Below are 25,199 nucleotides of genomic sequence, written 5' to 3'. Positions count from 1 at the left end.
GAGGGTTCCTGAGAGGTGGCAAAGTGGGCCTGAGCATGTGGCTCCAAGCACCCCACCTCCTTTCAAACAAGAACAGCAGCATTTTATTCTGTACCTATATTTGGGACTCTGAGTCAAATTTTGTTTGAAGAAAAGGATTCATTTCCAAAAAAGGGTTCAAAGGCCTTGGATCTTGTCTATCCCTTCCTTTCTCCTATAAACCAATTCTTAAAGACTGTTCAGATTAAAGGGCAAAGGTTAACTCATACCCAAGTTCACACAGATAATGGTAGAGCAGGAGCTAAAACTAAGGTATCCTGACTTCCAGGGTGGTGCTACTCTTTATATTTCATCAGGTTGAATAGCATCTTACTGGAGAGAAGGATCAGTGGTGGGAAATGGAGATAGTTGAGGAAGAACTAGGACAGGGATGAGAAGCAGGGAGCAAAGCCAATCCTTGGCAGGTATGGAGTGAGGGATTAGTAGGGAGTACAACCAAATGGGATTAATAAGTGCATGCCAAATTCCCCCCGGCAAGAAGCCTCCTTGATTCTCTCCCCCAAGTCTCCATTCCCCTCCCAGCCCCAATTCTGGGTCAGAGAAATGGCCAGGCGAAAGAATATCAAATTTTATCTTTCAAGGTTTATGTTGGACTATTTAGTCTAATGGTTTTTAGTTCATGGAGGAGTAAACGTAATTAATGATAGAATGATATGCAATGCTGCACATCCTTGCCAAAGCACAGGATCCGGCAGAAACTGTCTCCAAGTCTCCTCTCTCTGACTACTGAGCCAGAAGAAAGGGGCTCACTGTCCAGATACCATCCTGAGTGAGGGACAAAAGATTTTACCAAAAACCTGCTCATATGAAATTGCGGAGCCTGGAAATGCTTTCGAATACCAGGCTTTTCCACTGAAAAAAGTAACTACATGAATTTAGAGCATACATGCTTTTACAATTACATTTAAACTGACATTAAAAACAAATGTGAAACAGTCCAAGCTGAACAGGTCAGCATGACCTGGAAAGCAAACAAGAGAGAAAAAAAGGAAAAAAAAAAAAAAAGGAACAGAAAAAAAGAAAAAAGGTCCAATGTTAACAGCATTAATTCTCTCAGTCTGTTGTAAATAAGAAAATACGATTGGTGTATTAATGGCTTTATTAAGGGAAAATTTCACTAGCAGAAATATGCAACATTCAAACAAATAGAAAGCAGTTAAAAATAAACCTCATTAGCCTTTCAATCCACATTAGGGAATTTCTTGTTGGTCTGGAGATTAAAATTCTGCCCTGAGAAAGGGGAAACTCCCCTCCTGAAGTCCTTCCTTGGCTTTTCTCCAGAATGTTGCTGAGTCAGGGGAAAGAGAAAAAAGTGTGTGTGTGTGTGTGTGTGTGTGTAGGGGGGGAGAGAGAGAGAGAGAGAGAGTTTAGACAAACTGGAGAAGAAGGTGGGAAAGACAGGCCCCAGGCAAGTCAGGGAGAGTGCTTCTGACTCTCGTATGTGCCTGTCTCTGGCTTCACAGACTCCACTTCTCCACGAGAAAGAAACTGGTTTCAATATGGAAGCTATGGAGCAGAGAGAGAACAAGATATTCCAAACTCTAAGTGATTCTTCTTTGACATCAATATAATGTTTGAGTCTGGCTTGGGAGAAGAATGAGAGGGCCTCACAACTGACAAAGAGAAGCATGTGATGTGAAAGAGCAATCAGGGAGTGTGGCTACAGTAAGGCTAGATGTAAGAGGGAAAGTCTGACTCTAGTATCCCAGTGTGTTTGAAGAGAGGGGTTGGCTGGCTTCTTCTCCAGGAGAAGCAGAAATCTGGTCCTTGTTTACTGAACTTCTGTGGATCAGCTACTACCTTCAGCTCAGTGATGGGGCCTGAGGCTAAGATCTAGGTCCTTGGCAGGGATCTGGAAGACTAGAACCTAAGGGGGAAATACGAATTGCCTAATAAACAAAAAAAGATGGCCACAGGAACCTCAGACAGACACAGTTGTTTCTTGTCCAAGGTGACACCTTGAGTCCCATCAGCAAAGTTTCTTCCCAGCAACATACCACGAAAAGCAAGCGACTGAGCCAGAGCTTCACTGCATCTGCCTGAGTCAGTGCCTGGCCACCATCATATATGATCAAGAACAATCAAAAAGCACTTTGCCAATGCCAAGCCGCATTACAGGAAACAATAATCATGATACTCATAACTACATGAATGGTAACCACTATTACTTCTATAGCCCGTCCTCACAACATCCCTGTGAGGTAGGAAAACACTATTGGTCCCGTTGGAAGGAGTCAGCAACCAAGAGAGTAGCCCCCAACCCCAACGTCAAAGTCTGTGTTGAGGAGCAAAAACCTAAGCTCCTAAGCCTCAGACTCCAGGTTTCTCCGGACTATCCACTAGAGCAGAGCCCTCATTTTGAACGAGGCAAGTCAGCCTTTCTTCAGGGTCTGGTCATTTTGAGATGCTTGTAATTGCCAAGCCGGAATTTTTCTAATATGAAAGAGAGACATTGTTGAATGTAGCAGTCTAAATATGGGCTTGTATCTAGCAGGCTCCACAATCAGATGCCTAAGCCAAGTCCTCTAACATAGGAAGCAGCATGTAAAGTTGGGGAGGCGGGTGGTTGCCATTTTTTACTGGGGTTTTCTCTTTTCCTATCTACTTGTAAGACAGAGGTGAGATGGGGAAATGGAAAATTGTTAATTGGAGTTCTTTCTTCTTTTCTGCTTTATTGACAAATATACTATATATATACATATATATGTGTGTGTGCATCTCTCTGAACACAGTGTACAAGAATTGTGTGTGTGTGTGGGGTGAGGTCGGGTGGGGAGTGGGAAGATGTAGGAGAAGAGAAGGGAGGTAGAATTTAAGTTACAGTCACTCAGAGACCAAGAAAGACTACTTGTTGGAGTCTGCTGAATTTCTTGCAGCAGCCAAACAATTGCATAATACTACAAGAATTATTACTCAGACTGGAGATGAGAATGCTTTGAAATTAATGTCTGTGTGCCTAACAGCTCACTAATCAAAGCTTCCATGCCTCATTTTCCACCCTGAGGAGAGTCATCAGTCTCTTTCGGTTTCATTGTGGCCAGCATGACACTTCACTGCACAAGCTTGGGCTGGCGACTTTTCATGTTGTTTAAGATGCAGATTTTCTTCTTAGATCCAAATGCCAGTGCAAGTTTTCTGCAGGTGCTCGGTGCTTACATGTTTTTAATTGTTGACTGCTAGAGGGCTGAAATGTCCCTCAACAATTAATTTTTACTTCAGCCACAGGGGCATTGGTTCCATGGGGTATTAAGCAAGGGAAAATATGATATTTCTATGTCTTGGTTGAGATCTTAAAAGTATCAGAAGGATGAACTGGACTGAGAAGAATGGAACCTGATTCCAAAAAAGGTGACGCAGGATAGCGATGCTATTTTCTGTTTACTTCCTAGATATCTGTTGTCATGGAAATATTAATAACAGATGAACTGAAAGCTCTACCGGTTTCTGGGTGGCTGTGTCTTTTTCCCTTAGTTCTACTTCTTAACAACGTGATCCCAAAAGATGTGCAAATGTCTCTAAAAAGCAGCTTGCTCAGGTTAGTTGTCTATGTATGTGTTCAATATAAAAAGAAAATATTTTACATTTTTGTGATCTTAAGGAACACATCCCACAATCTGTAACAAGTGACACTCTTTTTAAATAATAAATAATAAAATGTTTTTAAACAAACAGTCAGGTTACCAGTGAAAATGAAACTTTTTTCTTGAATTACTATATTTGTAAAATACTTGCCTTTGTATATATGGCCTATTGTGTGCTGTGTACTTAGTTTTCTGCCTACTACCTTTGGAAAATATTGCCTATGACATCATCTTGCTCTCTCAAGAGCTACTGAGGGATTTTGGAGCACTCATAGCAAAAGTAAACAATAATAAAATCTTTCTATTGCTATTACACTTTAAAAACTCAAGGATTTAAGTAGAAATTTTACAAGGAGGTACTCATTCAAGTATCAGATATGCGGTATCATTAATTTTTATGATTAGAAAAAATTACTTCTCTCTAACCATATTTCTCTAAGAGCAAATGCTAAGAGACAGAGTACAACATATATGTACTATCCCAGATAATTTGGTTTGGAGGAATTAAGAGATGGAGTCTCTTGTTTTTCCATATGCAAATTCCTTTAAGAACTACAGTTAGAGAGACATAAAGCTTTTCCCCTCCAAAGTGTCACCAAATATGCATGTAACCAACTTAGGGATGACAATTTAGGTCATCGAGTGGAAATTTCAAGGGTTGTTTCAAGGGTAATTTAGAGACCAAAGAACAAAGAAACAAGAACCAGAAGCCACACTGTCCAGCAGAGAGAGAGAACAGACCCCAGTGGTTACTGGGAGCACAAACAAAGACCATTTTTCATCCACAAAAGAAGGACTGAAGGGTATGGTGACATTTACTGTGTGCCTACTGTGTACCAGTTTCTCTAGGTATTTACAAAAATGCCGTAAACAAGATTTTATTATTCCTACAGTGTGGTTGGAGAAACTGAGGCTCAGAGAGTTCTAGTCATTTGCCCAAGGTCATCAAGATAGTAAGTGACAGAACCAAGACTAGAAACAAGGCCTCTCTGTATCTGAGTCTATCATACTATTTCCACTATACCACAGGACCTCTTAAAACAAAAACCAACCGAACAAAAAAATCCCCAGAGTTTCAAAGTGCTGAGTCACACGTTGCACATATTGATGCCAAAATTTATAGAGTAATTCTGCTCCTTGGTGCATGCCTCAGTTATGCAGATCAGTCAAAGCACTCAGGTATCAGAGAACTGTGTGTAGGAAGCAGCATTTCTCAGAAATGAGACTTACCACTTGCATTACCAGCCTGAGGGTCTTTAGAATCTAGTCTAGAGAGCCAAAGGAGAATGGAAGAAATCCCAGTAACTGAGTTCCACATTGTTAATTATTTATGACACTCTGCTGCCTGCTGAACAGGAGGTAGAGGGGATTCAATCATTGGATGGTTTCTACAAATCTGTGATTTCTAGGCCTCCTACTTTAGTAATGAGGTTATGTGGTAGCACTGTGATGGGATTCTGAGTAAATGTCAAAATGTTGGTCAGACAGTGTATAAAAGGACTATTAAATTCTACAGCAAAATGTCTAGATATTCAAAATATTAAATGATCATTCTGCATGATGCTGGAAGTCACTATATTTCTTAGAAATAACTTCTTTAGCACAATCCTTAGGTCAGGAATATGTACCTGCAGACATTAGATAACTTGGGCAATAGCCATTCTTTGGCCTAGGACACTTTTGCAGCCTATCCTTTGTGCATGACAACAATATTACAGACCCAACATGATTAACTTCAGTGGCTTTAGTAGCTAATAGCATAATCTTATGCACCATGTGGTAAGGATGGTCTGCTTTTGATCATTAATGCATTATGGATTGATTCTTAATGATACACACATCTGCAAAATGATGACCTGAGCTAGAGGTATTCTCTGCCTATAGGATAGAGTTTTTATTATACCCAAGTTTTCGAAAGTGTATTCTAGAGAACAGTGGTTTTGTAGGATAACAGGTGTTATGTGAATAAATGAGGTTCTGTGGTTGAATCAACTTTGGGAATCCTGAGTTACAAAGCTCCTCAGGTTACTTTATTGCAGTATTCACCAGGACCTGCGATATGCTAATAAGGACTGTAAATCTTCCTGAGCAGGACCATAATATGCAAGTTTCCCTCACTTATTTGACAATAGAAATCGTATTTTTCATGGAACATGTCATGGAACTAGTTTTCTCAGAACACATACTGGTAAACACTGGCCTAGACCAAGGAAACTGGCTTTTGGTATGAGGGTAGGCCTCTTATACAGCCAATTGCCTTGGTCTAAACCAGTATTTCTTCATATACGTGGTCAGTACTTGCAGGTAACAACCCAAATGGAGGTAACTAGCTCCAGGAATAAATTCTAGGTGTTTAGCAAAACTTGATGCTAAAAATTTCTCTCTAGCTGGCCTTTCTAAAATTGTCTCACTTTCTAAAATTTAAGCCCTCATCAACAAAACATTTGTGCTGCTGCCAGTTTTCTTTAAAGAAACATGAAAATAAACAAAATAATATGTCATCATACCTGTCCCATGGTCATAGATTTTCAACTCTTTGAAGTCTAAACTACCTAGTATAGTAACGAAGTTTGCTTTCAATGTGCTTTCAGCTTGCCTTTACCATTTCCCCAGCTCTGGCCGTGTTAAACCAATTGCTGTTCCTCAAACCCTCAATGCATTTTGTTCATGTCTCTCTGCCTTTATTCAAACTGTACCCTTTGCTTTGGATGTCCTTTTCCTTCCATCTCACTCAACTTCTTCTAAGTGATTTCTTATTTTTCCTTTATGGCTAAGGTATATTCCTCATCACTACCTTTCTCCTCTTGCTTAAATTTTTCAGGAAAGGAATGATATCTTATTCAGTTCTGCTTCCCCAAAATGCCTAGCAGAGTGTCTGGCACATAGTTGGTACTCAGGATGAAAAGATGAAAGCATGAGCTTCTTGGCTGGCTGGAAGGACGGATGGACATGGATGAATAAATGCTGTGAAGAGCCGTGCCATGAATAGTAATTCAGCAGCGAAATCACTCTGTTGCATTCAGGACATGGGATCCTGAGGTAGCGATGCTGGGATGCTCTTGAACATGGGGAATGATGAGACAGCTGGCATCAGGGCTGTCTTCAACAATGGAAACCTCAAGGATGTTCATAGTGTCCATAATGACATCAGACCATGGCCATAGGCTCCTTGAGCCATCCTCTCAACTAGGTAATTCATAGAGGTTGTCAAAACCTGTAGATATGTTAAGTTTTTTTTTTTTCTCAGATGCAGAGTTCAGTCTCCTAGTGGGAAAGATACTTCTCAAATATGCTAGACGAATCTGTGAAGGAAATGCTGCACACCTCAGGTTCTCACATGGTCTAGGACTCCGTGTTCCTTCTCTTCTTCCGGGGTTTGGCTGCTACCTGAAATTTCTGAAAGGCCTACTACTCTCCATGGTCCAGGACAGGAAGGAATCAATAGGGGCCAACACCATTTACTAAATGATGAGAACTCAAGAGTTGCAAAACACAGAAATAAATCATGTTTGAGGAGGAATAGGAGGGAAAGTGGGAAGGAGAAAAGGGTCAGGGGAGAAGATGGCAGGAAGGGCACTTCTTTCTTTCTCATTCCATTTTGGAAACAAGGAGTGTATCCTTGGGAAGTGTCCAGAAAAATGAGAGATGGCTTTACATTAATCCTAACTATGGACTGTGAGAAAGCCACAGCTAATTCACTGGAGGGAAGGTCCTCATTTGGACTTTTTTTGTAAGGGTTTTCTGAAATGAAAAGTAGTCAAGGGATTTAAATTCTTCAAGCAATTAGCAATATGTGGTTTTCAAATGCAGCCAGGAATGAATCATCTACAAATAAAGGCTTATCTTTGTTGTGGATGAGCAGCTGAGAGCCTGAAGGTAGTCTTTAAGGAAGCCATTCTGAGACTCCAACCACCCTCAAGATTCTTTCAGAAACAACAGCAGCTAGTAGAAAAAAAAAAAAAAAAAAAAAAAAAAAAAAAAAAAAAAAAAAAAAGCAAGGAACAGGTAGGTAGGCCTGGAAGCAGGAAATAAAAAGCTATATCTATTAAGTATCTCTGAGCTGAAGAGATTCCATCACCAAACAGTGAATGAAACACTATAGAGAAAGCCAGATTAGAGATCTTGAGGCCTCAAGACCAAGCAGCCATCAGCTGAAAAGTGCCAGCTTCTTTAAGATACAGAGACAGCCCTTCTGCCCTCCACTCTCTCAATAATCTGTCTAGTCTACTTTTAGACAGATATCTTAAGTAGGTATGAATGGAGGTAGATACAATTACGATGTATCAAAGCACTCAAGTCTCACTATCTATACTTCTGGGAGCAGGGAACAGACAATCTAAGAAAGGGCTGAAAAACAATCCTTTCTGCGTGGCTTTTTACACAGAATCACAAAATGTTAGCACCAGAAAGGTCCTTGGTGAAGCCCACAATTCCAATTCTATGATGGGAAAACCAAGCATCAGAGAAGAGAAGGGACTTGCCCAAGGCCACATTTCTAGTTGTCATTTTGGGATATATTATATAATTTTGATTTGAGTGATGAGAATCAGAAGATAAAATTATATGAATTCTTCTTCAAGGTAATCAATATGTCTATGCTAAATCCAAATCTCATGAAAATGGAAGTCTACTCCTTAAGGAATAGACAAGGGCCACTTTGTATTGACACTTTCTTTTCCGTTGTTTGAGTAAAGGTGTGCTGTGCATTGAATGTGTAAGTTAACAATAAACGTGGGAGGGAGTTGTGTCAGTAGGGCAGGGAATGTGGAGATAAGTTCATTCACCAAAGTGGAAAGATTTGCTCTTCAAGCAGTGATTTAAGAAGGTACACAATTGGGTTTTTACTGGCATGGTACTTGAACATAGCATATGATTCCCTTAATTACTAAAATTAGCTTCTGAACAGGATCCTGGTGGAACTTTTTGGTTTGAGGTAATCAAGAGTGTTTTCTGGCAATGGATCTGTTACATATTATATGGCATACCAAGTTACTTAGGGTAAAAGCCATCGGGAAGTGCTGTGTTACAGCCTTTCCAGCTAAATTACTAGTGACCTCAATGACATATTAAGCCCCCACATTTGTCTAGCATTTTGCTATTTATCAAGGATGTTCACATTCATCATGTCATCTGATCTTCATTATAATTCTATGAGCATGGTATTTCTAAATCACAGACGAAGATCTTGAGGCTCAGAGGGGCACACATTAAATAAAGGAGCTGAGCCTTTAAACTAGATCTGCCTGACTCTAAAGGCAAGGCTATTTACACAACATCAAGAATGCTGGTATCTTGTGAACATTTCCTGAAGTTTGCCAGCCTCAAGCTCTAATGACTAGCATGGTGCCTTGTACATGGAAGATGCTCAAAATATCATGGGCCTGCAACTGAAATGAAGGCCAGTCACAACACTTCTCAGCTTGTCTTCATTGTGTTCACCAAGCCCACTCAAATTTGAGTACTCTACTAATAAATCAATTTGAAAATGTACTGAACCATTCTCACCAATAAATTAATTTACAAACCTGCATCTGAGTACTATATAGTATAGTGAAATTATCTGTTATACACAGGCTCCTTTTCAAAAGCGGGTCACTGTAATCATATCACAGCCTGATTTATAATGGAGAATGTTGGCTGAGACATGGAATTAATGTTAAGATTTGTATCCAAATGTTATGAGGACTTTTGTTACCATTAAACTTTACCTGCATCAAAGTGGACTTGCAATTCATATTGCCAGATGGCCAGCCAAGAGGTTCCCTACCTGAGAGTCTCTATCTCTTATACTATACATAATTCGCAGAAGGCTAAATAATTGAAAGCTGAGTGTATAAGAACCCTCAACATGGGGCTGCAACATTCATATGGAGAACATTTTCTCTTGTCAATCACTTTGTCACCCTTCCTGCCTTTACCTCTGTACTCCCTGACCCCAGTCCTACTTCTTCTCCACTGTAGACCTCAATTGTTGGATTTCTTTGGGGTACACTAAGCAAACCAAAACAAGGTTGAGTTTTCTCAGATATCTGATTCTCATTTGATAGGATGCTTGGAAAGCCACTCACAGAACATCTACCTGTGATGTTTGGGAGTACTGGATGCTACTTGAGATGATTCTTTTGAAATTGTCTCTCATCCAGCCTGGGTCAATTCATTTGAGGTACTTTGTTCTGTTTAAATAATACCACTGCCCTGTGAGGATGGGAAGGATATAGTTATCTACATATAGATTCACACATGGCCCTGTTCCAGGATAAGAGCACTAGTTGTTGTCTATAGATGTGCACATAGGCAGACAAGGTATTGAACAACTCACAGAAAGCCAGAGATAGACAACTGGTCTAAATTAGCCTTAAGAGGATAGGGGAAAGGGTTGGATTCTAGGCACTTGGGTTTTCCAGGCTAATAATGAATAATCGGATATGAGGCTACAGTTGCAGGCACTCAGAAATAGGCTTGCCTTTCTTCAAATTCCATTTCCAAATTGAAGTAGATTAATGATCTTGTTTTTCTAAGGAAAGACACATATTTTTGGAAGCAGCAGGCTGCAGTGATGACCCTGGCATTGGGCAGATGTAAACATGGAGAGATGGGGGAGTTTGGAGAGGGAAAATATAAATGTCAATCAACTGATGTCAAGCCTTTCTGGAATGATGACAACACTCATGGCAGACAGGTTCATGGGACAGAGAGCCTTATGATAGAGGAACACCCTTGAAAGAGCTGTATCTTCCTTCTGTAATGTTACTGTCCTACTGAAAAAAAAAATGCTTTTGGAAATGATCAATAGCTTTGCAAAGAAAAGGAAATGATTAAAACACCTGTTTATCTTTGGGAGAGATAGGATAGGAAATTGGCACTGTTTGTCAGCCTAGTCACAGGCTCCAAAGAGAAGCAGCTTCTCATTCCAGGTGGCTGGCCCTACAACATAGGCAGCAGTTAGCTGAGGGATATTCCCAGGTGTTCAGGGTCAGACTGTGCCTGGGTCATCCTGTACCTATGCCTGGGTCATCCTGCACCTGTGACTGTTCTGGATTTCTTAGTTCTCTCATCCTAGCTACCATTGAACAACATCAGGTCAGTACCATTAAGTCCCCTGGGGACCCTGCCCAGTCACATGCATCCTCACTCACCCTCTGTTGGCTCCTTATCCCTGCTTCACACCTCCTGCTCTAATGCTGAGCCCCAGAATGGGGATTGGTATAGTTAAGGATTAAAAAAAAAAAAGGCACCAGCTGGCTGATGGCCACGTTGGCTATGAAAGGGTCAGCCTGTGTCTGGAGCATGGCTGGTCCCCTTGGAAGCATCAAAGAAGAAAATCTGGTTTAAAGAGAGACTAGAAAATGAGGGAGGAAAAGGGGAGACAGGAAGGAGGAGGAAGAAGAGAAAAAAAAGTATCTTACCTCCCAGAGTCATCCCTGCTTCATAACATTTCCGAAGACGGCAAGATGGACAATTTTTCCTTCGGAATTTATCAATAGTGCAATCATTTCTGCTGGCACACAGGTACTTCTGTTTCCCTGGGATAACAAATACAAGAGTGGACAGACCTGTTAATGAGTTTCCAGAGTCTCTTTCTTTGGGTATTTCTAGAACAGAAAAGATATAAAATTATATCCTATCACATGAGAAAAGTGGACAGAAAAGTGGACAGAGTATGGCACCAAACAATTTGATCCTACAGAACCTAAATATTAAAGCAGTTTAATTTGGCACTATATTATTTGATTTCCATTGGTGTTTTTTTTTTTTTGTTTTTTTTTTTTTTTTTTTTTTTTTTTTTTTTTTTTTTAGGGATGAACAATTCAGATCCTGATGATACCTCCATTATTAGGACTACTCACTGGTTTTTAAAATAAGATGCCCTACTTTTACCAAAAGCCAGAAATGCCCATGAGAAAATGATCCATTGTGGAACTTGTCACCCCTTTAGCATGGCGTAGAAGAGATCTGAACTCAGTCAATGTTTCTTCCTATTGACACCTGTAATCATGCATAGAATTACACTCAAGTTAACAAGATGCTTATTTTTCATAATATTAGTACAGGAAAACTTCTATAAAAGATAACTCCATGGGATTTCTAACTGTTTTTAGATTTCTGGTGATCATACCCCTAGTCATGCAGGTTATAAAAATCAGAGATAAAGCCCACTCTATGTAGTGAATCACAGCAACTAAAAGGAAGTTTGATGAAGCCAACAGAGTAACAAAGATCACTGTCATGCACACCTGGAGTTGTCACAGATACACAGAAGTGCATACACATACACATGCTCAGACCTAGAGATCCTCAGAATTACAGCTGCTCAAACATATTTTGCTCAATACTTCGCTCCTTTATGCTAGCACAATCCTGGCACACAGCAGTCTCTCAACAAACGTGGATTGACTGACTAAACATGCAATTGCAGCAGATGGATGCATAGACAAAGAGTCACCAGCAGGAATAAGCAAAAATACATCCTTCGCTGCTCTGAAGCACGCAGAACTTCTCATGCTTACAATCCTGCTCCAGCTTGAGCTTCTGCATCCCCTCACTCCTTTTTGTCTCTGGTATTGTTTCCTCAAATTTATTGCTGTGCTTTGATTTACTGGATAGACTGGGATTTTAGGGAAGCTTCTTTAGGCAGAGGAAGAATACTTGCGGTCGGAAAAAGAAAGAGAAACTAAAGAGTGATTGACATTTGAGAGTAGAAAAAAAAAGCAACTAAAAACATAAATTTAACTATACATCAGCATTCCTCTACATTTACTAAGTCTAAAAGGTGAAGATTAGGCACAGAAATGCATGTGTTACAGTAGGCTATTTTATGTAGTAGGTTCAGTAGTAACCAGGTCAGCAAAGAACTTCTTTTACTTAAAGTGCTACTTGCAAGAGCATGAGATTAGATTTATTGTAGTAAAGGATTCTTTTTCCTTTCCTCCTTTTGAACTTTTTATTTCCTTTTTTTTCCTTTAATTTTCCTTTCTCCTTTCCTTCCTTTCTCCCTTTATGAAAGGATTCCAAAATGCTTGGCTTGAAGGAACTGTTAAAAATCACAACAGAACAACTCTCATTCCAAGGAGGAGTTCCAGGGAAGTGAATTACCTGAAGAAGCACACTGAATCAGAGGCCCCCAAAGGAAAAAAACTAGTATTTATTGGGTGCCTACTATGAACCAGGCCTGTGTTAGGGTTTTTTAACATATGAGAAAACTAAGGCCTCTAGGCCGGTGCTCTTTCTAGTATACCACAGGATTTTATTTGCATAAACAGAGCACATAATTTGCTAACAGCTTTTTTTTCTGCTGCAAACTGAGGACTACGATATGTGCACAGAAAGGACAGTGCTACGAGTGCTTTCAGCCTTTGGGTGTTAGCTCCTCAAAAACAGGTCCTGTATCCAATTCTAGTGAGTTCAATTCCAATGCTGTAGCTGTTCTAGAACTGGTACACTCCCACAGTATTGGTACTGCTGCAATCCTCAAGACCAGTTTGCTACACTGATTACTGAAATAAGCTTAGGTTAGAAAGTGCATGACTTCTTTGAGAAATCTCATCTTCCCCAGGAAAATACTTTCCTGGACCCCAGTTTGCCAATAAATGATTGCACAGCCAATGGAATATGGCTCCCAGAATGCCAGAATGGTTCTACATTGCCCTTTTGAAAGAGAATCACTCTGTGAATGAGAGAGGTCATAGTGGAAAAGCATGATTTTTTTTTTTTTTTCAATTTGGGACTCAGATAATTTCCTTAGCATAGTTCATACCTTTTCTCTGGGTACATCTTGGTCTAAAACAAGGAGACCTAAAACATAGATATTATTTACAATTTACTCAGGAGTAAGTGCAAAGCCCAGTAAAACCAAAGCCATGACATATTAATTTAACATTTACTGGTAATCTATTATGTGCAAGGCCCTGCATTGGATATTGAGGTTACAGAGGAAAATCTCTAATGAACAAAAATATACAAGTCCCAGATGAGAGACAGATCAGTGGGCTGGAAGCCCCAACATCTGAATCCTTGTTCAGCCTTATCACTAACTCACTATATGACCTTGGACAAGTCCTTTTGCCTCTCTGATCCCATTGATTACATGAAATAGATTGGACTGGAAAGTCATTAAAATCTTTTCCAACTCTAAGAATCTTGAAGGACATCTGGATTTCTTCTGTAATATATTTAGAGTTTTTTTTTTTTAATGTAAAGGACTTAAGTATTACTGGTAAGCAAGAAATTATCCAAAATAATAATCTCTTGTCCTTGTATTCTGTCTTTTTAGGATAGTAACTTATTGCAACATTGTCTCTTACATCTAGAATCATTTAGTCTCTTGTCTTTGTTTTCTAAAGCTCTCCCAAAACTCAAAGTGGTTAATATTGCCTTAGAAAGGCACTGATGTTGCCAGTCACATGCAACATAAGCATAAACATTCTAATGAACATGTGTGTATTCATGTATGTGTGAGTGCATAGGTGTGTGAGAGTGTGTGACTGAATAATTAACACAGGGAATACAACACCTGCACACTAATTATCTGTGCATATGTGGGTGATCATATAAAGCATAAAACACACCAAAACATACAAATAGGTACACATGACACATGTGTTCCTTCAAAGCAGAATGATGAATTTAACGTTTAAAATGACATTTAATAGTGACAGAAGTGGCTGAGGATTCCAAAGATGGATATGAAAGGAATCTTTTTTTCTGTAAGTCCTAAAAATAAGACCTTATTTATCTGTACAATTTGGTTTAAGGACAAATATAGGGGATGGAACAGGCAATCTCTCAAGACTGCTTACAAGTCACTTCTCCTATCTGAATTATCACTTCCCCAAATGATGATAGAGCCAAGGTAAAATCATTGGTCTGCTATTATTTCTTTCCTATTTATTCAATTTCTCCAAATATATGAATGAGGCTATTAGAGTTCTTAACAGTAACAATAATCACTCTCATTTGATTAGTTTACAAAGTTTAATAATAATTTGCAAGGCCAGGTACAGTGGCTCACTCCTGTAATCCCAGCACTTTGGGAGACCAAGGTGGAAAGATTGCTTGAGCACAGGAGTTTGAGACCAGCCTGGGTAACATAGTGAGACTCCGTCTCTATAAAAAAATGAAAAAAAGAAAATTAGTTAGGCATGGTGGTGTGCACCTGAAGTCCCAGCTACTCCGGAGGCTGAGGGGCTGGATCCTTTGTGCCTGGGAGGTCGTGGTTTAAGTAAGCTGTGATTGTGGTACTGCACTCCAGCCTGGGTGACAGAGTGAGACCCTGTCTCAAAATAATAATAAAATAATAATAATAATCTGTGCAAAGTAAGTATAATAGGGATTATTACATACTTCATTCTATGATGAAGAAAATGAGACTCATTAATATGAAATTGGCTAGGACTTCCAGTACTATGTTAAATAGAAGTGATGAGAGTGAGCATCCTTATCTCATTCCTGGTCATTGAATATAATGTTAGCTGTGGGCTTGTCTGATATGGCCTTTATTGTGTTGAGAAACATTCCTTCTAATACCCAATTTCTTGAAAGATTTCATCATAAAATGATGTTGAATTTTGTCAAATTATTTTTCTGCATCTATTGAGATGATCATATAGTTTTTGTCCTTCATTCTGTTAATATTATTGATTTGCATATGTTGAACCATCCTTGCATTCCAGAAACAATACTAGTCTTTTGTTGAGGAACCTTGCATTGATGTTGATCAGAGATATTGTTCTGCCTGGCATCACATCCTTGGTTTGCTGCAAATCACAGTCCATAAGGTTATGAATCCCAGATTAGTTGGAAAGAATTTTTAAAGACTTTTTGGTTGTATCACATCCATTCCTCCATACAAGGCTTGAATTGTCTCTGTAGCATCCCTGCAAAGTATTGCCCAATCTTTTCTTGAATGCAGCCCGTTTTATCTCTGGACTGTGTTATGTGTCCTTTCCTTCCAGGAAACTCACTGTTTCCTTATAGCTCTAACCCATTGGGCCTAATTAGAAACACAGAATCATTGGGCTGTAAAGAATCTTAAAATGCCCAGTGTGATGCCTGACTCTTCAGTTAAGAAAATGGGCACAAAATATTGAAATTACATGCCCCAAGCCACAGCAAGTTGGTGTTAGTGCCAGCACAAAAATCTGGAAACTGGATCCAAAGGAAATATGGTGTGGGTGATTACAGTCTGAAGACAAAGTCTTCTGAGTGTGGTAGAAATCTTTGCTCTTTGTCTAGGAAGTATATGACCTTGTGGATCCCTTCTCTGTATTCAGGTGACAGAAGAAGTGTGTAAATGAGATCTAGGCCTGCTGTAAGGTGGTTCTAGAAGGTCTTCTATAACCTAAGAGACTGAAAAATTAACACAGGGAATACAACTTCCTAGGCAGCTCTCCCTCCTCAGATACTACAAACATTATACCCAGTTGTTTGACACTGTTAATTTCCAACAGCAAAGTTGTATCCACAGTGTATAATGAAGGGCTCACTATAAGTCATTGTGAAATGAGTGACAAAATACAAAAATCTTCTCATGTTGAAGTAGGTAAGGCCACACACTAGAGCTGCAAAGAAATCACTCATTTAAATGCATAAAAACTGTCTTATTAGAAGAATCTTAAATCCTTGACTACCTAAATAGTAACAAAATGGGCTGGCATGAGGTCCACTGCATGCCAGCTGGCTCTGAAATTCTTGACTGTCTGATGGTGCTCTGTATCTTTCTTCACACTCCTATTCTTCCATCATAAAACTTAAGTATGACTCAAAGCTCCAGCAGGAACAAAGGCCATGAGACAGCTTTCAAGTTTGTTTTTCTGCAGGCTTCCTTCCTATTTCTGTTGTTTTCTGTCAGTCCTGTTGGTGCTGCCATGCAGTATGGCTTGGGGTTAGTGTCTGATTACGATTCTTTTAACTTGTTCGTTCCAAAAAATCCTGTTTGGAACAGAGGAGGTAAGACAGGGAAGTTACCCACTATTAGTGGCATCACATTATGCAAATAAAGAAAAGGTTGAGTCATCATCTTCATTGTTAACCTATAGAGAAGCCTGAGGACTATAGTCTTTCTCACACTTTATATAAACAGTGTTAATGCAGGACCTATATGAACAAAACAAAAAACTTCATTGTGGTATTTAAGGAAAGACCTGAATTAAATGCAAAGTTGTACCATATTCCTGGCTAATAAGAAGCAGTATTTCAAGGATTTCAGTTCTTCCCCAGTGAAATCTAAAAATTTAAAACAACTCAGACAAAATCATCACAAAATAATCCCAAAATTTATCGAAGGAATAAAACATGAGACAGTGTCAAGATATTTGTGAAAAATAAGAGTAATAAGACATTCCCTGCTGTACATTTAAAGTATCTAAAGCCATAATGATTATAACAGTTTGATACTGGCTCCAGCTTAGGTTGATCAGTGGAAGAGAACAGAAAAGCCAAAACCAGACACAGTATATGGAATATGCCATTCCAATTCAGTGAAGAAAGGATGAATTATTCACTAAATAATGTCAGAACAACTAGTGAATCATTTGGAGAAGAAAATAAAGTTAAATTACTAGTTAAAATCAAAATAAATTCCAAATGGATTAAATATGTCAATTTAAAAAAGGAAATCATGTAAGTACTATTAGACAATACAGAGGAAAATTTCAAAATGTTTAAAGGTAGACAAGGGCATCTTAAGGTATTGACAATGAAGAAAACATAAGTGAAAAGAGACTTCATACATTTCATTAGAAAACATTTAAAATTTCTCATGTGAAATTAACACCATTATAAAATTCAAAGACAAACCATAAACTAAGAATAATTATTAGCATCAAGTATGTAAAATCAATGGTCAATATATTTGATATATAAAAATAAACAGCACAATAGAAAAATGGGCAACAGACAGGAAGAGGCAATTCAAAGAAATAAAAATGACCAATAAGCATGTGAAGATTATTTAATTTAGCTAGAAATCCCAGAAATACAAAGTAAATATCATTTTCTCAAGCCAGATTGGTACAGATTAAACACTGTGTGTTGGTAAAGAGGTATTTCTGGTAGGAACATAAATACTTTAGAGAGAAATTTTCCCACATATTTGGAAAAAAATTGGAAATGTGTATAAACTTCTAGGAATTCCACTTCTAGGGATGTGTTATAAGAAAATAATACAATAAGCACAAAATAGAAGTTTATTGTAGCATTATTTAAACAGAAAAAGTTGGAAACATTTGAATGTCTAACATTAAGGGAATGATTAAATGAATTATTCCATATTCATGCAAAGGAATATTTTGCAGTAATTAATGATGACTGTAATGTCTTTTTTTCTTTTCACTTGGAAGTATATTCACAATATATTGGTTTGTTAAAACAACAACAAAAATGAAGTTACCAAGCAATATACTTGGTTACATATCACTTTAATAATATTTTAATACTTAAGGCCTTAGAGCTCATCTAAATCAAGTTTTTAAATTTTTTAATTGACAAATAATAATAGTATATATTTATGGGATACAGTGGGATATTTTGATATATGTATGCATTGTAGAAAGATTAAATCAAGTAAATTAACATATCCATCACCTCACCTACTTATAATTTTTTGTGGTTAGAATATTTAAAATCTACTCTTTTAGCAATACTAAGACATATAATACATTATTTTTAACTATGGTCACGATGCTGGGCAATAGATCAATATAACTTATTCCTTCTATATAACTCACACATTGTACCCTTTTATTAGCTCTCTTTTCCTAGCTCACTGAACTGCCTCCCAGTCCCTGTTAACCACCATTCTACTCTCTGCTTCTATGAGTTTGACTTTTTTCGTCATTATTCACAATAGCCAACATATGGAAGCAAACTAAGTGTCCATGGATGGATAAGTGGATAAAGAAAATCTGGTGTAATGGACACAAAGAGGGGAACAACAGACACCAGGGCTTACCTGAGGTTGGAGGGTGGGAGAAGGGAGAGGATCAGAAAAAAAAAATCCATTAGGTACTATGCTACCATGCTTATTATCTGGGTGATGAAATAATCTGTACAAGAAACCTCTCTGACATGCAGTTTACCTATGTATCAAACATGCTCATGAACCCCTGAACCTAAAATGAAAGTTACAAAACAGAAAATGTGGTGTACATACACAATGGAATGCTATATCGCCTTTAATGAAAAGAAGAGTGTGTCATTTGCAGCAACATAGATGATGCTGGAGGACATTATGCTAAGTGAAATAAGCCAGCCACAGAAAGACAAATACTGACTGTATGATCTCACTTATATGTGCAATTTTAAAAAATCAAACTAGTTGAGTTTTTTATAGTAAAGTCTTTTTACCAATAAAACATTACATAGAAGCTCTGTTTATAAAACAGATAAAATTAAACCTAATCTGTCTGGGGTTGGCATAGGAAACTTGGAACTTCTCTTGCCAGGTCACTCTTTTTCTCCTCTTCTATGCAGGCCTAGCCTTGTGGTTTGCCTTAGCGAAACTCTGTAGGAGTCCCCAACCCCAGGGCTTTGTGGAACATTTTAGAGACCTACTGATTTAGTCCAATCCTCATACCTCCCTATTTTACAGATTGAGAAACTGAAACTCAGAGAATTTGCTTAAAGGTCACACCATGAATCAGTGTCAAAATAGGGACAAGAATCCAGGTGTCCTCATTCCCAGTCCAGCAGTCCAGTGATTTTCTCACATGAGATAATAGATGCAAAAATATCATGTCAAGTGTAAAGCACTATACAGATCACATATATTATTACTTAAAGAAAAACTCCTTGAATGTCAGAATAGGCGAGAACCTCTATAGATATCGTCTAATTCAATAATCTCATTTTACAGATAGGAAAGGGTGAGATCCAGAGAGCAGAACAGACCTGACCCAGATTACACAATGAGTCAATAACAGAGATAGAACTAAAACTCAGGTATCCTGCCCACTATATTCTCAGTATTTTCTGCACATTTGGTTTGTTAGTTTGAAATCATTTCTGTATTTATTACCTCTGCATGATCAGGAGATGCAGACCATTCCCCCTCGATTTATGAGAGGCTATATTCACACTCAATCCTTCTTCCCCCAGCCTCTGTCTATTTTGCAATCTTTCTATTGTGTCATTATCATGTAAAGATATTCAGCAGCGTATGAAATGTTATAGGTCACTATAAATTGGAAGAGTGGTTATCTCCCTCATTAGATTGTGCAAGAGACAAGGGTAAGGTGCATTCTTTTTTATAGTCTCACTGTCTGGCTACAATATACCTCAATTCTGAATATACCTTATTTGAATGAATGATTGATTAATTTATCTTTCAATATGTTGTTGGCCAAGAGAGCTCTCTGTAACATGCTTCTTAAAGAAGCAGCCCAGGTCCTGGAAGATCATGTGATTTTAATGTTTTCCTAAAGAATATTAGTATCTGTATGGAATAAAAATAATCAACAGAGTATCCCATTCTGCAAACCCTAAGTCTCTCTCTCTTTCCTTTCATATTGGCTGTTTGGAATCTTGGTTCTCTTTCAGTCTCAGTGAGTTTGGTAAGGCCATTCTGTGGAATGCTGACTTGGAGTCCCTTAGATAATGAATGCAATGGGTCAAGGGAAGCCAGAGGACAAAGTTCAGCTTGCTATCACCTCCTTGTCTGCCCACCACTACCAGTACTACCCTTGGCAGCTTGGGAATCAAGAAAAAAACAAAGAAAAAGACCTTAGAACAATTTCAGAGAGTCCACATGTCAGCCAAGCAAGAATGTTCATCCATGAACTCAAAGCAAGCATATTAAAGACAAGGGAGACACCCTTACTGCAGAAAAAGTTTTAAGGGTGATGGGATTGGAAAAGCCCATATATTTATAACTTACAACAAATAAATTCATTCCAATAATATCACCTCTCTTCCTCAAGTTGCATACAGCAACTTTGGAAACTGTCCTGTTGCCAAATGCCAGATCCAAATCATGTCTGCTGGGGATTAAGAACATTAGACAATGAAACAAGGGCTTGCTCTTGGAACAAGTTTTACTTTTGCCATGAACCCTACACAGGCTTTTAGTAACCTTGCAACTAAAACCCAAAGATAAGTTGTTATGGGAAGGCACACCCCATGGTATTTCTTGGCCATTTTCTGACTACTAATCACTTGTTGGGAGACAATAATTATCTGTATAACCAAAATTATATATTTGTCTATTTCTGTATCATGCAAAAGTGATTGGAAATATTGTCATTGAATTTGGAGGTTATCTCTGCAACAGACTATTTTTGGTGGTGATATACAAAATTCACTTTGAGAAGCTCTGGTAGGTACTCCAAAGAGGTAATCATTCCAATGTTACTACAGACTGGAGGACATGTGCCTTATGTATTAATAAACTGTGCACAAAGAAAACAGTGGAGTGATTTGCAAGTTAAGCTGTTTCTCCTATAGGCAACTCTTTGCAGGGGTGCTCAGAGGCAAATAATAATTTATTTAAAAATAGACATGGTTGTCCTGTACAATGGTAAGGAGACTCCTAGAAACTAGAAAATAATACTCATGTGATATTTCATCATTTTCTATAGTGCTTTCAACAGCATTATCACCTTTGATATTTTCAGTCACTATATTATTTCTCTTTTACAGATGAAGCAACAGAGGCTTACAAGGGTCAAATGAATTTCCTAAGGCTCAAAGCTAAGACATGGATTTTCTGATTCCAAGCACCCTTTCCTTCTACCCTCATCCTAACTGCTTTGAAATTTCTAATACTAGGGAAGAGGTGGAGCAAGATGGCTAAAGAGAAGCCTCCAGCAATTGTCCCCCACCCCTGCCTGCAGGCACAACAAATTGAACAGTGATCCACACAAAAAGCACCTTCCTAAGAACCAAAAATCAGATGAGCAATCACAGTAACTGGTTTTAACATCATACTAAGGAAAGAAGCACTGAAAAGGGTAGGAAAGACATTCTTGAATTGCCTACAACATCCCTCGCCAATCTCCCAGCAGCAACCACATGGTGTTCAGAGTAGGCTTGGGAGAGGAAGATTACAGTGATTGTGGGACTTGCATTGGCACTCAATGTTGCCCTGTCACAGCAGAAAGCAACATGGAGCAGAACTCAGCCAGTGCCCACAGAAGGAGCACTTAGATCCATCCTAATCAGAGGCAAATTGCCCATCTCAGCAGTCAGAAACTAAATTCTGGCAAGCCCTGTCACTGTGGGCTAAAGTGGTCTGCAGTCCCAAATAAACTTGAAAGGCAGTCTAAACCACAAGAATTGCAATTCTTGGTCAACTCCTGGTGTTGTGCTGGGCTCAGAGCCAGTGGACTTGGGGAACATGTGACCTAGTGAAACACCAGCTGAGGTGACCAAGAGAGTGCTTGTGCCACCCCTCCTCCAGTCTCAGGCAATGCATGTCCCAACTCCAGGGTGGACACTTTCCTTCTGCTTAAAGATGGGAGAGGGGAGAGTACAGAGGACTTTGTTTTACAATTTGGACACTACATCAGCCACAGTAGAAAAGGGCACCAGGCAGAGTCCTGAGGTCACCATGCCAGGCCCTAGCTCCCAAACGATATTTCTAGATACACACTGGGCCAGAAGGTAATCGGCTGCCTTGAAGGGAAGGAACCAGTACTGGCAGGATGCAACTCCTGCTGACTAAAGAGCCCTTGGGCCCTGAATAATCAGTGGTAGCCAGGCAGCACTTGCCAGGAGTTTTGAGTGAGACTCAGAGCTGTTCTTGCTTCAAGAGTGACCCAGCATATTCCTAGCTGTGGTGGCTATAGGGAGAGTCTCTGTAAAGGAGAAGGAAGAGTAAAGAGGACTTTGTCTTGCAGCTTGGGTACTGGTTCTGCCACAGTGGGGGTAGAGCACCAAATGGGCTCTTGGGGAACCTGATTTCAGGCCTTGGCTCTTGGATGGTATTTCTGGACCTGCCCTGGGCCAGAGAGGAGCCCACTTCCCTGAAGGTAGAGACCCAGCCCTGGTAGCATTCACCTTAAGTTGACTAAAGAACGCTTGGGCCTTGAGTGAAGATTGGTGGTAGCCAGACAATACTTGCCATGAACATGGGGGTGGTGGTGGCCACAGGGAGAGACTCCTTTGCTTGAGAAAAAGGAAGGAAAGTGTGGAAAAAATCGTTGTCTTATGGATTGGGTGCCAGCTCAGTCACAGCTCGAGGCCTTGGCTCCTGGACACCATCCCTTGACCTGCTTGAAGAACTCATCACCCTGAAGGGAAGGACATAAGACAGGCTGGCCTCACCAGCTTGTACAGCCCTTGGGCCTTGAGCAAGCACGGACAGTACCCAGGGAGTGGTCTCTGTGGGCTTTGGGCGAGACTCAGTGCTGTGCTGGCTTTGGGTCTGACCTAGCACAGTCCCATTGGTGGTGACTACAAATGTGATTATGTCATCCCTACCCCAGATCCAGGCAGGTCGGCAGAGAATGAGCGAGAGAGAGAGAGAGAGAGAGAGAGAGAGAAAGAGAGAAAAAGAGAATGCGACAGATACTCTGTTTGGGGGGAAGTAAGGGAAGAGAACAAGAGTCTCTGCTTGGTAATCCAGGGAATTTTCCTGGCTCTTATCCAAGAGCATGCAGGCAGTAACTCTATGAGTCTGAAAGAGCCACAGCATTACTGAGCATGGGATGCTCCATAAAGCAGATATGGCTGTAGTGACCAAAGACTAAGATCACAGAATCCAAATCCCTTGGAATACTTGGAAAGTCTCCCAAGAAGGGCAGGTATGAACAAGCCCAGACTGTGAAGACTACAATAAACACCTAACTTTTGAATGCTCAGACACTGAAAAACATCTGGCATTAACACCATCCAGGAAAACATGACCTCACAAAATGAACTAAATAAAGCACCAGATAACCATCCTGGAAAAATAGAGATATGTGACCTTTCAGACAGATAATTCAAAATAGATGTGTTGAGGAAATTCAAGGAAATTAAAGATAACACTGAGAAAGAATTCAAAATTCTGTCAGATATATTTAACAAAGAGATGGAAATAATTTAAAAAAATAAGCAGACATTCTGGTGCTGAAAAATGCAACTGACACACTGAAGAATGCCTCAGAGTCTCTTAACAACATAATTGATCAGGCAGAAGAAAGAATTAGTGAGTTTTAAAACAGGCTATTTGAAAATGTAGTCAGAAGAGACAAAAAAGAATAACAAACAATGAAGCACACCTACGAGATCTAGAAAATAGCCTCAAAAGGGCAAATCTAAGAGTTATTGGCCTTAAGAATGAGAGAGAGAGAGAGAGAGACATCTTGGTAGAAAGTTTATTCAAAGGGATAATAACAGAGAACTTCCCAAACCTAGAGAAAGATATTAACATCCAAGTACAAGACAGTTACAGAACACCAAGAAGACTTAATCCAAAAAAGACCACCTCAAGGCATTTAATAATCAAACTCCCAAAGGTCCAAGGATAAAGAAAGGATCCTAAAAGTAACAAGAGAAAAGAAACAAGTAACATAAAATGGAGCTCATATATGTCTGGCAGCAGACTTTTCAGTGGTAGCCTTATAGGTCAGGAGAGAGTGGCATGACATACCTAAAGGGCTGAAGAAAACAAACAAACAAACAAACAAAAAAACCTTTTACCTTAGAACAGAATAGAATATCCAGTGAAAATACCTATGAAACATGAAGGAAAAATAAAGACTTTCACAGACAAACAAAAGCTGAAGGAATTCATTAACACCAGACTTTTCCTATAAGTAATGCTAAAGGGACCTCTTTAATCTGAAAGAATAGAATGTTAATGAGCAATAACAAATTATCTGAAAATACAAAACTCACTGGTAATTAAAAGTACAGAGAAAAACACAGAATATTGTAACACTGTAATTGTGGTATGTGAACTACTCATATCTTGAGTAGAAAGACTATGAGATGGACCAATAAAAAATAATAACTGAAACTACTTTTCAAGACATAAACAGTACAGTAAGATGTAAATAGAAATGACAAAGTGATAACAAGCAGAGCGATAAAGTTAAAATGTACAGTTTTTATTAGTTTTCTCTTTCCATGATTTTTTACACAATAGAGTGTTAAGTTGTCATCAGTTTAAAATAATGAGTTAGAAAATATTATGCGCAAGCCTCACGGTAACCTCAAATCAATAACGTACAACAAATACACACACAAAAAATAAAAAATAAAAAGGAAGAAAATAAAATAAAATACACCACCAGAGAAAATCGTTTCACTAAAAGGCAGACAGGAAGGAAGGAAAAAAGGAAGAGAAGACCACAGAACAACCAGAAAACAACCAAATGGCAGGAGTAAGTCCTTAGTTATCAGTCATAACACTGAATCTAAACGGACGAAACTCTCCAAGCAAAACATGTAGACTGGCTGAATGAATGAAAAACAAGACACCTGGATGGAGCTGGAGGCCATTATTCTAATTAAGTAAGCAAAGAATAGAAAACCAAATACTGCATTTTCTCATTTATAAGTGGGAGCTAAGCTATGAGGATGCAATAACACACAGTGATGTAAAGGACTTGAGGACTCCGTTGGGGTAGGGGTTGAGAGAAGGTGAGGAATAAAAGACTA

The 25,199-nt window shown here is 39.0% G+C and overlaps 1 protein-coding gene across 2 annotated transcripts in view; it reads right to left on the bottom strand.

Moving 5' to 3' along the window:
- AR (androgen receptor) overlaps positions 1–25,199 on the bottom strand; it is a 169,861-nt gene that overhangs the window by 27,278 nt on the left and 117,384 nt on the right. The window contains exons 3-4 of one of the 2 annotated variants that reach the window (XM_050776868.1): positions 11,027–11,143; positions 1,000–7,562 (exon numbers count right to left, since the gene is read on the bottom strand). In XM_050776868.1, the coding sequence (XP_050632825.1) occupies positions 7,504–7,562; positions 11,027–11,143 (176 nt within the window). In that variant the 3' untranslated portion in view covers positions 1,000–7,503. Of the gene's footprint in view, positions 1–999; positions 7,563–11,026; positions 11,144–25,199 lie in introns of those variants that run through there. The other variant, XM_050776867.1, reaches the window with a different exon arrangement.

This window comes from Macaca thibetana, chromosome X (genome assembly GCF_024542745.1).
Source record: "Macaca thibetana thibetana isolate TM-01 chromosome X, ASM2454274v1, whole genome shotgun sequence".
Classification (NCBI taxonomy): Eukaryota; Metazoa; Chordata; class Mammalia; order Primates; family Cercopithecidae; genus Macaca; species Macaca thibetana.
This window is presented reverse-complemented; position numbering and strand designations above follow the sequence as displayed.